Source organism: Argiope bruennichi, chromosome 8, assembly GCF_947563725.1.
Source record: "Argiope bruennichi chromosome 8, qqArgBrue1.1, whole genome shotgun sequence".
In the NCBI taxonomy this organism is placed as follows: domain Eukaryota; kingdom Metazoa; phylum Arthropoda; class Arachnida; order Araneae; family Araneidae; genus Argiope; species Argiope bruennichi.
This window is the reverse complement of record NC_079158.1, coordinates 5,830,534-5,847,027: the sequence shown is the minus strand read 5'-3', so window position 1 is coordinate 5,847,027 and position 16,494 is coordinate 5,830,534. Positions and strand designations below refer to the sequence as shown.

Sequence of the window (16,494 nt, the reverse complement as noted above, 5' to 3'; positions counted from 1 at the left end):
ATATGTATTAAGAGTACATAAATTGTTTAGGATGTTTTCATAACTTCTAAAACTATGGATTGCACATACAGTATTTGACATCAAATAATTAACAAAATAACGCATCTACAATTACATAGTCTCATTTAAGTCTAGGACAGGTAGGAGTTTTGTAAAAATTAAAAATATTTTTATTTATTCAAGTTAAATGCCAAATTTTTAGTTTTAGTTTTTTAATGTAGTATATTAACTCATTGTCAGCATTTAATTTCATAGTAATACCTTCGATTTTTTAATAAAAGCAATTTTCGTTTTTTTTTTTTTTTTTTTATAAAAGCAAAAAAAAAAAAAATGTAATCAGTATTTTTGTCATTTTTTTTTAAATATTTTCTGTGATTGTGATATCGAATACTCAGTTATTACTCGATGAAAATCAATTATCCGAATATTTTCGCAATCTCAAAGGCTATTTTGAATTATTCGTTTTCCAGTGCAATGCTTTCATAACTAGTTCTTCTCATTCAGCTTAGTTTATAGCAAATCTAAGCATTCTATTAGGCATTTCAAAACACGAACAGATTTTTCGTCTTTTGCTGATTGTTAATTTAGGTTGGTGAACGAAAATATAGTTCTTCGAGCTTATTTAAGTCAGATTTCATGTTGAATCAAGTTTATCAACTATATTATATATAATATCAACTATTTATTAATTATAATTATATATATATATAATTCGCTTATATTAAGAAGATATATTTGTCTTTGCTTTTGTTATTAAAAAAAAGTATGTTCAAACTTTTATAACTTGTTTGTACATGTGTAATTTTAAATCTCAGTAGTAGTTTTATAAGTAATTAGTAGTCCTAGTTTGTTAAGTAGTAGTGAGTAATTTGATCATGTAATTACTATTTTAAATCTAAGAATTAAGCAAGATAATTAAATAAATAAATATAAAATAAATTCTTTATTTAAGAACTTTTATTACAGTTCAGAGGAATGGGTTAAAAAATACTTTTTTAAATTCAAGTAATTATTCCGCAATATTGCTCCCAGTGCACTTTCCTTGGCTACCCCAATCACCACCGGTTGAGATAATCGGTTACTACAACCAGAGGGGGGGGGGGACAATGACAAAGGACACGTTAGAATAGCTAGGATTTAAAGAGAGCCTGGAGGTGAAAAATTATTATAATTATTTCATATATGACAGACTGAAGTATTTCAAGAACTTTCCAAATTTATTTGCAATAAATTAGATATAGCAGCGTGAAGGGTCTTCCCAAAACTTCCTCGCATACTCTCCAATAAAAGTGAATTTGTGCTCTAGACACGTTTATTCCCAACTGATTAAAACCACTAATTTGTCACAGAGCTACAGCTGGAGTCACAAAAGACATACCAAAGGTGTTACAATTAAGGCACTGTGTTTTTGAGTTATTGCCTTTACATGCTTCTGAAAGTACAGATGAACAGACGTTCAATCTCTTTTTGGATTTGGCTCAAAATCTGATAGAAATCTACAAAATTTCGTGTAAAGACCGTATACCAAATTTCATCCATCTAGCTCAAAGTGTTTCTGAATTTTTATTACAGACGAACAGTCAGACATTTTCAAAGACTTCCATATTTATGGAAATGCTGGATTTAAAATAAAAATGGTTCGACTATTGGATAACTTCAAAATTTATATAATCAAAATTTATACTAACCACTCAAAAAAAGCGAGGTAAAGTTTTACTATTGCATATTAATGAGGACAGAGTGTATTATTAAAATTTTATTGACGCTTAGAAATAAGAATCTTCTTGTTCCACCACTAAAAAATTTATTTGAATAGGACTAAGTTTCCTATGTAAATGACCTTCCTTTTTTTAATCAGTATAATCGCTCCTTATGCAACTTCTAAAAATAATTTTAAAAATTTCAGTTACTTTAAACTTAACTGAAATTCATAAATCCTGAAAACTTTGAGAGTCATTTCAGGTCAATAAACTATATAAATTAATCATATAAAAAATATAAATCTCAAAGAATTATGAAACTTAGTTTCATACCTTATTTTGCTTTTCTTATCAAGCTATGACAAATCAATAAATCTAATAAGGTAAAATGTTGCTTCCATTCTTCAATTTGAACTTACAACGACTGAATATATTGAAAATTTCATAAAAATTGCCTTCAAAATTTTCTTGAGTTTTGACTATAAATTCAGCTAGTAATCATTATTATTGTCAAATATCAACCTAGGAAAAATAATTTTTTTAATCTCCCTTGCATACAAAATGCGTTTCTCCCAGGGGTGATGGGAGGGCAGTTGGAATCGCTAATTTCACTGTTTCTAGAAAATATCCAGGATTATTTATTGTAAATACCCATAGCTGAAATAATTTCTTTTCCTATGGTCACATTTCAACAGCAACATGTTGAAAAATTATTCACTTACACACTTTATTTTCATTTAAAGATTATGCTAACCTTTTGTCTAATACAATATGGTTAAATTAATGGTTCTTGCACCATTAAACCCTAAAGTCATAAATACATTTCTACATAAATGATTATTGCAGCACGCATGAAAAAATAGGTGTTGCAATGTCTAAAACATGTTGGACTAGACTTGAAATTTTCTATAACATAAACTTTCCAAGAAAAATAAAATGACAATAAGACATTTTAATAATGCTAAAATATTTTATTCTTGAGTAAAAGTTTATAAAATTGCTTATTTTGAAGATGAATAAACAATGGTATTTAATACCAATCTTTGGTAACAAATCAATCAAAGCTGTTTTCATATCAATATATATTTAAATATATTAATAATTAGATCAATAAAAAAATACATGTTTCTAAAAAGAATATTTTTTATAAATTAGTTTAGTAGTAAATAGTATTATAAATTCATTTTATAAGTATAACAATCAATAAAATATTAAAAATAAGATAACAAAATAATTTATTTAGCTATATTTCTTGATTAAAGCTGTAAACATCCAAAAATAGTTTGCTCTTTCCATGAAAGAACTTCTACAATTACAACCTTTTGGCATAAGTACTGCAAAAAATCACTGGAATGTAAAGTTCTTGATTAAATATTGTTCAGCAGTGCCTACACTTCTGAATGTCCTTCAACAATGGCTTTGAAGGAGAAAGGAACAAAAGCATAACCTTGACCATCATAAAATTTGCTCTGGAATTCAACCCTGAAAAATACATGACATTCAAATAAGATTTTTTTTTTTTTTTTTTTTTTTTTTTTTAGATATTTTAGTGGTGGATTAAGGTTATGTTAATTATTTTTTTAGGTTAATAAATTATTAACATGACTTGATTAGGTTAATAAATTATTAACATTATTAGGTTTTTTTTTATTATTATTATTGAATTTGTGAATATATATTTGTCAAGACTGCTTGGCATCTATGCTTATATAAAATATTATTGAAGAAAATGTTTGGTTTTACAAATATTTTAATAACAACAAGAATGTAATAAGACAGGTAAAAACCTTATTCGTGATATTGTATTAGCATTATCATAATATTTTATCACTCATACATTATTGTATTTGTTTGACGACTAAAAAAATATGGTTTTCTAATTGATCTGCCTGCAGCCCTAGCTTAGTTGTAAATATGCTACTGCATGCTTCACCCTTGAAATAGCTTATTTCATTTATTGGAAATCAAAGCTACAAAACAAATGTTTTGTAGTTGTTTCTATAATGTTTTTTTATATATATAATTTTGAAAAATTACTCATTGGCCTATGATAACTTCATAGATCTATGACCTAGCCATCAATCAATATAGTGAAACTACGTTATAACATCATTCATCAATCGTTCTAAATAATTTCCTATACTTGTAATAAAAAGCCCAAGATTTAATGTCATCACATATTTCCCACACATACCATTTTTTTTTTTTTTTTTCAACAAGGATTCAGTGCAATTTTCTTAAAATCGTTAGTAATTATGATAAAAAAAATATTAAAATCTTTCTTGCCAACTGATGCAATATATTACTCGGAAATCTCCCAACCCTTACAAAACCCCATATGATTTAAAGTAAAGTAAAATTTCTTTAAAGGATCATCTTTAAAAATTGATATCCAAACTATAATGAAGGGAGAAATGAAAGGTATATTACCTTAATTACTTTTTACTTCATGGTTATTGTTTTGTCAAACAATTTAACATTTTTCTGTATTTGGTGTTAATTTCTTTTTGATCAACTGAATGATGATAAATTAAAGTTATACTGTATATTTTAATCAATAGTATAAATAAATATCCTTAATAGTAATATTATTTTGTTAAAAGAAATACAGATATTTTAATACTTAACAAAAATATTTTTTTAATCATTTGTTTAATCATATCAATAAAATCAAAACCATACTTTTCATAATATTCAGTAAACTAATACTTTAAAAAGCTTTTTAATATTTTTAAGTAAATAATAAAATAATTATTTATTTCAATTATGATTTATTTATTTCCAGATTTTTAAATGCTCAATTTATGATTTAAACTGGTTGTCCTTCAAAAGATATGGAATATTTCTAAATAAATATTTAGATTACTAATTTTTTTTAACGAATTCCATTTTGTTATTTGCTAAATGGGAAATTTTCTCTCCAAATCTTTAGAAAAATAGTTAAAATTTTGGTGTAAAATAAATATTGAAAAAAATGTTATTAAATAAGAAATAATAAATTCATAAAATTCCTAATAAAAATATATCTTAAATACAATTACAAATGTAAGTACTAGAGATTATGCAATTACAAATATACTATTAGAGATTAAGAAAACCTTGCAGATATAGAACAAAATGGGTTACAGTAGAAACAAAAATATACATAAACAACAGTTGTAAGTGGTATCTAAATAGCAGAAGGATTCTAACTTCAACTTTACATATAGATAAAATGGTATATTTTCAATTAAATTTCTTAGCAACCTGAGTATGTATTTTGTATCTTTGAGAGATTGCATATAAAACTAGAAACATATCTAAAATTTTGTTTTCAAGATCACATGCTACACTTCATTTATGCAGCTTTGTGCATTTTTAAGTTATTATATTTAAAATAAATAGACAAATAATCATTCCTTTAACAGATTTGGGTAAAATTTATCACAGATTTATAAGTTTGATAGTAAAACCAACATTAATTTTAACTTTGTTTCCTATTGTATATTTGAATTATTACATTCACATTCATATGAATAGGTAGGCAAATTTCTCCAAAACCATTTTTATTAAAAAAAAAAAAAATCTATAATGTTGGTTTAAAGATCACAAATCAATCATCCAGGTTCTTGTGTTCCGACTCATAATGGACACAAAAGAAGAAAAAAGTAATTCCAAAAATGATTTTTTTTTCAGACAGGAGCATTTAAAATATCAAAAATTTGATAATTCAGTCAATAAGATGTTAATTATAATGATCAATATGCAGTACAATAAGAGACCAAAATAGTAGAAAGCTTTCTTCAAAAAATGCACTTTGGAAATTTGGTGGTTTATAAAAGCAATAGTATTTGCAGTAATACTATTAAGCTATATATCATTTAAAAGATAACTGAACAAAGAACAAAATGCATTAATGTGTGTTAAATTATAATTTATTTAAAGTAACAATTTAACAACCAAAAGAAAAAACCCACTTTGCTTAAATTCTTAAGACATTTTTTTTTTTCTTTTGAATTTAGCCAGTGAACACAATATTTAGACACCCAATCAAAGATTGGCAAGTTTTTGACCTATGAGGAGGGTTTTTTAATGCTTTTTTTATGATTTTTATTAATTAAGTCATTATTTGTATTCTTCCATTTGTAAATTGTAAAAAATTAAGGAAGAGCACAAAAAGTTGCTTAGTCACAATATCAACATTGCAGAGTTTTACTATTGCATGACAAAGGCTTTAGTTTTAAAGAAATTAGAAAATTTAACAAAATACAGCATTTCACTTTTGATTTAAATCTGGAAGACAAGATTCAGTTTCTTTACTTTCAATTTAATCCTTTATATTAATGCTTTCTGTAATTACCAAAATTATGTTCATATACCTTTAACTGATCTGGCTCATACCAACAGGGATATGTGCATACAGGTAAGAACCACAACTACAGGTAACTTAAAAATATATAACTGCTATTAATAACAGCAAATATTATAAGATGCAATATTATAAGATAAGCAATATTATAAGATATAAATAACAGCAAATGCTATAATAACAGCAAAATGCTTATGTTATAAGACCTCTGCACTTGTTAATATACATCTACAAGCATAACAGGGCACTATATATCATAAAACATGAATATATCTGATTATATTTTATTGCTTAGAAAAAAAATGATGTTAAATAAAAAGGAAACAAAAGTTCAGCAATAAAATACATATCATTAAAAGAAAATCCTTAAAATACATCAGTATAGAAGAATATATTTTACTTGCAATACAATAATACATAGCATTCTGACTGGTAACTTTTTAAACAATTATTATTTGAATGATATTGCATCTTATTTGGAGAAAAATTAAGGACTTACCAATGCAGACGCAAAGCATGCAAAAAGGCAGATAACCCTTCCATTACAAGAAGAATTCCAATAGTAAGAGCAGCCCAAAATGCAAAAACAACATATATACTTATACAACCAGCATATCCATTTAACAAAAAGGCATTTTTCATCACCATGTTCCATAATACTTCTGATAACTCTGGGGAAAGAAAATTATTTTAAAATTCAAGTAATATTCACAGATTTAACATAATTCAAGACCAATTTGTTAAGTGATTAGTAGCATACAGTAATGGTAATTTATATTGATATTTCATTCATAAATCATGATATTAGAATTTTCGACATTAATTCATGATTACTAAGGAAAAAATTATTAGCAATGCAATCGTATTTTAACATTCTAATTTAAATCTGATTGTTTACACTTTTAATTAAAACAAGAATTTTTAATCCTTTTTTGCTCTAATTTCTAGATAAGCTGGAATTTCGAAACTCTACAAACTTATACACCTTTGGTTATAAGTAATCCAAGGAATTATTTTTTCTTGCCCGCAAGTGATGCTACCTGGTTATGAGTTTGAGAAAAAAAAATTGGTTACAAAATTCCACAGTATTCATAATAAACTATAAGTTGAATAGTAAAAAGATATATAAGAAAGAAAAAGTCTATTCTTTAGTACACTAATATTAATGCAGAAAGACGTAACAGTCACTCTGATGCTTTATAGATTTCAAATACTTATAATTTCCTTGCTTACTGTACCACTTCTCTTTATACTTCCTTAATTTTCATAAAGAATATGCAGAACTGAAGTTATACATTTTTGTTCACTATCACAATACTATAAATGTGTCTACCTAGAATGGGTGAATGTGCTTTTTCTGCAGAATAAATGAGTAGTTAAAAAACGAGTAACTTGTTAAAATAATTTTTCTAGTAATATGCTTTGATGTTATGATGAAAACACGTTAAAATTGGATTTTTTTAATTAAACTTCTAATTAAAAATTTGTGAAATCCGTTCTTAGTGGGCCTTTACTGCCCCCAAAAATAATTTCCCAAATTTCATGCTCCTAACTTCAACGGCTTTATGCTGGGCATTGCTCAGGGCAAGTCTTTATATATTAAGAGAGATTTCATTGCAGAAAACATTTCTATAAGAATTATAAAAAGACAAAAATCATTATAAAATCAAAAAATCTAAGCCCAGAAAAAAATTGTAAAAAACTTTTTTTTATTTCTTTAAAAATGTTTAAATACCATATCTAGCGTTTCTTTTTTACTTAATCAAAGTCCAACAAATAAAAATGCTCAAATGGATGGGGACATTCAAAAAATACCGCGAAAGATATCACGACCATTGAAAATTTAAGGTTTCAAGTAAAAATTTCATTATACCAGATTTTACACAATTGACTTCTGTATTTACATACCGCAATTAATTACAATTCAATATAGTGCAGTTGAATACTTGTAGTAGGTCATTCAAGCATTTGCTCCAAAACGACATATTAATAAAAATGATGATCAAATATGTTCCAGTTTTTAAAGCAGCTTTTCCCACGTTCAATATATCGTTTTAGCGCTTCAAAACCTGGTGTTTTCTCATTTTCCGTTGATCGGACCATATCGCATATTCTTCTTTAACAACAAATAAAACTTTAAATATATTCATACCAGGCATAACAAATCAATTCTTCAACATCTCAAACATCAAAAATTAAAGTTCGAACGTTTTTTTTTATTCGCAATAAATATGGCATAGTATGCATTTCGTACTGCCCCTTCCAGATAGCTATTCCAGTATTTCAATAAATAACAATACACATTGTTAAAAAAAAAAAGCATCATCTTCATATGTGCTGGAATTCCTGATATACTTCTTTGAATTACTCCCTTTTCATAGTTTAGTTTTTTGATACATCCGGTAAACAAGACTTTATGACCATGATTTTGAATTATCATATTCAACCTGTGGAAAAACAAAACTAAACTAAAAGTCTTTCTTCGTCTTCATGTGAAAATTAAGCACTTTTTAAGGACCTTGTCTGAAAATTAAGCACTTTTAAGATGCTTAAAAATGGTTTTCAAATTTAAGTACTTTTCATGACGCTACACACCCTGATTTATATAAATTAATAATGACCGTACAGAAGACTGTTGTCTGACTCTTACGGAATTCCACAACCATTTCCCTCAGATAAAATTAACATAACACACTGTTATTTCAAAACTTATGAATCAGGTGGATGCTAGCAAAGCATTAAAACGCAAAATGGTCAGACTTTAGATTCTATCACAGACACATTTGCAAGTAAATAATCTCATTGATATCAGAATATAAAATTTGAGCTCTTTTTTTGTCAAATATTTTAATTCTGAAAATAAATATGTTGGGAAGTAACTCAATAGCCCTTACATCTATTCCAATAATTTTTTTCACAAGAATTCTCTCCACCTCTGATTATAGTGATGGAAAATTTTTTCAACCAGTCTTGTATTAAAATATATATTGACAATCTTTTCCAATGCCATTATTTGATACAGTATTTAAGACACAAATTTATATACTTACGTGCATGAGCCAAACTCAAAGCCCATAACCGAAGATACGACGCAGTATGCGATATGGATCCCAAACAATATTCTATGGTATGAATAGCTTGATGAATAAATAAATCTCCAAAGCCATGCTCTTCCTGTCCTTCAGAAGGTGTAACTTCATATCTCTAAAAAACATATAATAATGAAAACATATGTGACTCATAGTTTTGCTTTGGAACCTATTATTTCATATATATTATCAAAAATTCAATTCCTCTGTATTTCTGAAAGCTTGTGATACAACTTGTTTTTTAAAAATAAAACCACTTCTATATAAACATATGAATCATGTAAAACTAAATTTTTCACAATTCTTAAAATTAAACGACTAACATTTACTTTTTAGAAATAAAACTGCTTAGCCTATAAACAATAGAAAATTTATGAATCACCAGATCTAATAAAATCCTGGGAAAATGCTGTTTAGAAAGCTTAAAAACTATAGCAAGACTTTCCTTGTTTTCTTTCTAGTTTGGATACTTCTCAGCAATCCACATCATTTTCTATGCAACACTTTAATAATGGCTAGAATTTAAAATAACCTATTAATCTTCTGAAGATATTAAATTAACCTTCCTTTGAAATAATGTGAATTTAAATAAAAAATAATTATAATTTAAATGACAACCAAATTATCTAAAGGCATCTTTACACATCCAATCTAATTTTATTATTTATCATATAAATATTCATTACTGAAAAGAATGTTAATGAACATATTAAAAATATTTTTTTCTTATATTAAACAAATTCCTAATGCATTGCAAAAGCTAATTAGAATATTAAAATTTAACTCTAGAATTAATAGATGGTTCTCACAAATTTATTCGATATTACGACAGAAGTGGCAATTCTCAAACAGAAAAATTGCAACTGAAATTAATAACATTCACAATTTACAACAATGCATGCTGTGTACTAAAAATTATTTCCAAATTTAAATGAAATTGCTTAGTTTACTTAATTTTCAAATGAAACAAAAAAAAACTGAGATTACTTTTGATAATAATTGTCATTGTTACTTATGCACTTGTTACAGACAAGCCTGCCTAAGTCAAATTTATGCAGAAGCTTCTGAGAGTAAAGGCCCTTGAGGGCACAAGCCTGACTTCTAGCTCATATAACGATGACACTCATACACTCGTTTGCACAGCCCCTTTTTACAGGGGGGCTCTTGCACACACCTCACAGATAGAACAAAGGGGAAAAAAAACCCCACCGAAACCAGGATTCAAACACGGAAGCCCAGATCACAAGGAAGATGCATGATCCCTAGGCCAGGAAAGCAGCATTTTTGTTAATAATGAATGTCTCAAACATTATTTTAAGAGTTAAAAAGAAACCTCCAAAGTTTACATACTCACAATACTGAAATAGCAAAATCCTAAATAGAAACCTAAGTATACTAGGTTAAATTCCAACATAAAGTAATCAAATCAGTAAAATTCCAAAAGCAATACCAAAATTAGTAAGTAAATTAAATACCACCATTTAAATAATAAATTCAGAAAGAAATTAATTTCATAATAAAAACATTGCATGGCTTTGAAAAGTAATAATAAATAGCAGTGCAATGAGGGATGAAACAAGTAAAAAATTCCACATATTTGGGGGACACTGGCATACACTTATTGAGGGTACATGTTGGAAAATTGAATTTGAAATGAAATTCAGTATAAAGGTAATATACTAATACTCTAAATTTCAGGAATACATTTATCAAAATATTAAAACTATGCCAATAACTAGCCAATTTTGAAAAAATAGCCTTCAAATTTTTACAAAATTCATAAACAGTAACTTGTGTAAGCATTTACATCTAGCAGCCCAATTACATGTTTGTCAAGGCAATTACTTTGTAAGCAGGAGGTCCAAATTCAGTCATTGATGTATTATTTTCCTTTCCTTTTAATTTTTTTCAAAATTATTCAAATTAATAATTTACGGATAGATTTAATTAACTTAATCAGATTTAAGTTTAGTTAGTTTCAATAAAGTTAATTGATTTTAATTAACATTAATTAAAATTATTAGTATATTATTAATTTAATTTGAATAATCCTGAAAAAAATTTTAAGGAAAGGAAAAAAAAGATGCATCAAGGACAGAACTATTAAATCTCATCCTGAACTAAATTTTCCAACCCCCAACTTCCCCTTATAAAAATATTTTGGACCAATAAAATATTGGCAAATTAAACAAATTCCAAATTAAATTAAATATCTTTTAATTTTTAAACCGAAATACAGGGGAATTTGCATCCTTGGCAACAGAAAATTATCAATTTACAGATTCTTTAAAATCCTTCTCACCATGTTACATTTTGGATGCTTCTGTTTTCTCTATCTGTATCTGCTTTCTCATTGAGGTTTTGATATATAAATTATGTCAGTAAAATCTATCAATGCAATAATCATAGTTCACTATTGCTTCTTTCATAGGCAAAGAAAAATTATAGACTTCAATAACAAGTACAGTTTTTGTTCCTTGAGATTTCCCTTAAATAAGTAGTCACTCTAATTAACTGACAGTCCAAGTAAAGGCAATCAACGTGTATTTTCTAACCTTATTTGTAAAATGTAATACTTTTTCATTTTAATACTTTAAAATTATTCTGAAAAAAAATAAGAAAGGTCTATAATTTGTAAAAAATAATACTTTTTCATTTTAATAATGAGTATTTTAAAATTAATCTGGAAAAAAAAGGAAGGTCTAATAGTTGTACTAACATTTGGGTGAATTCAAAGATTCATATAATGAAATAATATGTCAAATGAAAGATAAGTGATAAGTGAATAAGTGAATGAAAGATAAGTGAATACTTTGCTTATTTGAAATTAAAAGTAGAAATTGGTTGGGTTTTTAATGGTGCAAAAATCAATTTGGCTATATAATCCCAAATTTATGGTGGATGTATAGAAATTTGTTACCATATAAAACTGTTAAAATTATAAAACATTTTGAATTAATACTAAATATGATAGAAGTTTTATGAATACTGTGAACTGATCCACCTACAAAAAATGAACTTCAGAGGGGAATAAAAAATACAAAGTAACACACAATAGGTTCTTTAAGTATATCAGGCAAAATAGAATTTTTCTTAATTTCTTTAATTAAATTAATGAAGTTCCAGGAGAAATATTCTGATATAGCTAAAGGATATTTGGATGTACTAAACATGCACCTGACAATATACAATATAATCAAAATATGAATTTTAAATTCACTGCTCTTTAAAATAGTTCTCAACTAAAAAACAACTCTGGATCCTGATTTGTGCATTCTATAGCTAATTGATTTATAACATTGAAAAGTAGTAGAAAATGTGTTTAATGTACAAATCATATTTTTAAATAGCAGAAAATCTTAAAATTATATTAATTATACAGCATACTATGAACAAAATAAATAGTGCTAAAATATATGCAGTACTACAAAAGAAAAACAATTTTTTTTTGTGACATATAACTCTGATATTTAAAATATTTTTCAATTTTTAAGAATATTTTTCACAAAAATTTCAATTTTTATAAAAATTCAAATTCAATTTTCAAATAACAATATACTTTTCAAGTTCTCTTCAGCATTTAAAACAAAAATTAATAAAATCCACAACAAATATAAAATAAATCATACAAAAATAAAATACATACATGTCTTTTCTGAAAAAAAAAAAAAAAAAAAAGAATGTTAATTTTTAGTTTAATTGAAAAAGTTATATCAATAAAAAATGCTGGCACTAAAAAAGTTAATTTTTAATTTAGAATTAAAATCTATCTCCTTTCTACATGAAGCAATTTTATTAGAAGCCTTAATCACAATAATTCTCATTATTTTTTCAACAAATCAATTTCTCTTTTAAATGCAAAATTACGATACATTCAGATTATTTCTATACTTTTATTATAGACTTAGTTATAAAATAGTAAATAAAGCAACTATTTGATTAATTTTTTTTAAATCAAGGCCCTAAATTATATTGCAAATAGATTTTAGCATAAATATAATTAAATAGTATAAATTACTCTTAATTAAACAGATATTTTAGCATGTTAAATTATGGTTAATGACAACCTCTCATGTATTATATATAGATAGATAAATTAACTTTCAGTTTTGAAATTACAAGACAAGATATACGTAAGAGAATCTTATAACTTCAAACTATGATAAAACAATGAGAGCCACATTTAAATTTGCACTTCAAAGCTATTAATTTCAACAACATAAGATTTAATTTTCATAAGACTTTTATATGCAAAAAAATATTCATAGATGATGCATTTTTATCAGAATTTAAAATAAAGCCATAGATCCAGCATCACAAAAATTAAACCAGACTACTACACCTCCAAGAGAAGAGTGAATGTGATATGTTCCAATAAAAAAATTTTCACCATCTAGTATTTTTTTTCAAAACTTGAGTTACAAATGGAAACGATGTAATAATGAAAGGAGGGGTTTCATTTATATTAGAGAGTATTTGAATTGCAGTGACTTGTAATTTAAATTCTAGAATTCTAGAAATTAACTTTCTGCATAGTTAAATAAAGCTTCTGAGTAATTAAACTTCTATAAGTAATTATCATAATTTATGTTTTTGATAGAAGTAGAAATAAATATTGTTTATAACTTACATGCCTGCCCATATGCAAAAATATTGGCTTGATGAGCAACATCCATGGAACACAAACCAAGGCTAGTGCAACTAAAAATTTCTGTACTATTTCCTGTAAGAAAAAAATATCAATTAAAAAATAAATAAAAGAAATTCTAGGAATAACAAAAGATTTGCTAATAAAATACAAATAACTGATAAAATATAATGATAGATGAAAAAAAGAAAAATAACAAAAATTCAAAATAGAAGAGAAATAATTAAGAAATATACTGAAAGGGAAAATATAATATATTCAGTTTTATTCACCACAATATTTAAGCTTGCAGCCTACAAATAAAAATTCAATGCAGATGCAAATCAAACTTTTTTTTTTTTTTTTAACTAGCATAATAAAGATTTCTAGTAGTTACCTAGATGGGATTGAATCTTAGATTAAATTGGAAATGAATCGAAAATTAAATGTCATAGTATTGTATATCAACTTCTGAACAGCACATCAATAAAATAGAAAATGAATTTTATTAGAAAATTTTTGTTACAGACTCGATAGCCACAGATAAATATTTAAACCAAGCCTTTCTAAAATTGAATGCATATTAAAATGCTTTAAATCATGAATATTACAAAAGTTTAAAAAAAAGTTAGACATATCAATTTTGCTGCTTCATGAAAATCCATTTTCTTATTTTAATCCTTTAACAATCATTCAATTGATTCTTATATGCAAGCTGATAAATCTATAAAAGAACAATAATATCTTTCATAAAGTATAACCCATCCCTAAAACTTGCTCAAAAAAATATGTATACTTCATAATTGGCAAAAAGAATCCCCAATAAAATCTTCATGTTTTTTACAGTTCTATAGGACTAGAAGATAGATTAAGAATGACACCCTTAAAAATGCATGGTTGATATTTTATCTAATGAATATCAATAAACTTGGTACTGTTCATTGAAAAGTATACATTTTTTTCTTTATATTTTTTTAAAAACTGAATATAGTGATAAGCAATCAAGTGTAATTTATATTGAGATAATTTAACACACTCTCTGAGATTGAGTTCAGAATTAACAGAGAATTACATTAAGAGCTATCCGGATTGATCAAAGTAAATACATCAAATGTAATGGCTGCTATCACTTAAAATATTCTTTAGGTTATAACTCCTGTTAAATGTTATGAGAATATGAATACCAATGTTAATGAAGACACTTTTAGATTATGTAGCATACATAACTTTCTTCAGATACTTTCTAACTAATTAAAAGTCAATGTTATTAAAATTATCAAAATTAAAATATATGGATAAATCTTACCTGAGCATCATACATTGAAACTAAATAGCAAGGTTCTTTTGGGTAGGTCATGAGAAACATGTTTATCAATGATATCAAAAGACTTGGAGCACAAGATGAACGAGTTGCATCAAACCAAAACCATTTTAAAATAATCAGAATTACCAAATAGCCAAATATCGATAATAAAAACAGAAGTTGGGGAATAAACTCGCACAGTATATTGATATAGCGTCTGAAATGTCTAGAAGAGAAAGAAAAAAGTACATTAAAAACCTATGAAAACTATAATCTTAAAACATTCAAAATTTTGCAGCACACTTTTTTAGGATGTTTAGAAAAACCTTACTTATATCTCAAATGTGCTAAATTTTTTTGACAAATAAAAAGATAAGCGACGAAAATAATTTTTACACTTAAATTAAACACAAATATATATGCATGCATTTACAAAATCCTATGCATGCATTTACAAAATCCCAAACTACTTACAAATATGATCTACGCTAAATGAAACCAAACTTTTAAAGTAGAACTTTAACATGCCAACCTTCTAACTCCATGTTAATGATGCTGAGTGGTGCTGACTTGAAATTGTGCTCCACTTTTTGTTAGAACATCATGCCATTTTATGAGTAACTTAATAATTCAATATGACGAATATGAGACATTTCTTTAGCATTTTTTAAATAGGTGTGCAAAAGGTTTGTAAGTGTATAAAAATAAATAACTGTTTTGGTGAAACAAAGAAACAAATTTATGGAAGAGTACTCTAAATTGGTCCCAATGCTGTAAATGGCAATAACATAGTAAATCAAGTTTGAATATAATGATAATAAAATTCAAACTGACTAAAATCTCTATCACAGACAATTTTAAAAATCGGTCATCTTTCAATATCAGTAAATGATCTTGTATAGAAATGCACGCTTTGAATCATGCAATTTATCATTCAACTCTCCATTAGATTGTTAAAGATCTACATGGAGATTAATAAAAGTTCACTTCTCACAATTTTAACCAGCAATTAGCAGACCCATTAAATTGCAGTAAAATCAGTTCTTGACTATTAAGCAAGTTATAAATAATTTATCATTTAATGAGGAAATACTGAATCAATGAAATAAGGATCAAAACATGTAGCTCTATATATTTAATCTTGTAGACATCTTTTTGTTCCTTAAGTTGAAATCTACTTTCTAAAGACAAAAATTTGAAATGAAGAATGAAAAAGAAGAATTCACTGCAAGACTTATTAGAAGTACCCTCCCTCCTCCCAATCCCCCCCCCCAAAAAAAACAATTCCCAAGAAGCATTCTAACAATGGAACACACTGGAAGCATCCATAAATAGAGGATAAAGATATTTTGAAAGAGATAAATCTTAATATAACTGAGGAAAGGAAATATTGAATGATTTTAAAAGCTTGATTAAATTATTGTTTT

At 26.2% G+C, this 16,494-nt stretch overlaps 1 protein-coding gene across 2 annotated transcripts in view; it reads right to left on the bottom strand.

Moving 5' to 3' along the window:
- Nucleotides 1–2,911: 2,911 nt before the first annotated feature.
- LOC129980813 (V-type proton ATPase 116 kDa subunit a 1-like) overlaps nucleotides 2,912–16,494 on the bottom strand; it is a 33,375-nt gene continuing 19,792 nt past the window's right edge. For both annotated transcript variants that reach the window (XM_056091202.1, XM_056091203.1), the window contains 5 exons: nucleotides 15,071–15,293; nucleotides 13,768–13,860; nucleotides 9,099–9,252; nucleotides 6,548–6,719; nucleotides 2,912–3,182 (listed from right to left, as the gene is read on the bottom strand). In XM_056091202.1, the coding sequence (XP_055947177.1) occupies nucleotides 3,089–3,182; nucleotides 6,548–6,719; nucleotides 9,099–9,252; nucleotides 13,768–13,860; nucleotides 15,071–15,293 (736 nt within the window). In that variant the 3' untranslated portion in view covers nucleotides 2,912–3,088. The remainder of the gene's footprint in view (nucleotides 3,183–6,547; nucleotides 6,720–9,098; nucleotides 9,253–13,767; nucleotides 13,861–15,070; nucleotides 15,294–16,494) is intronic.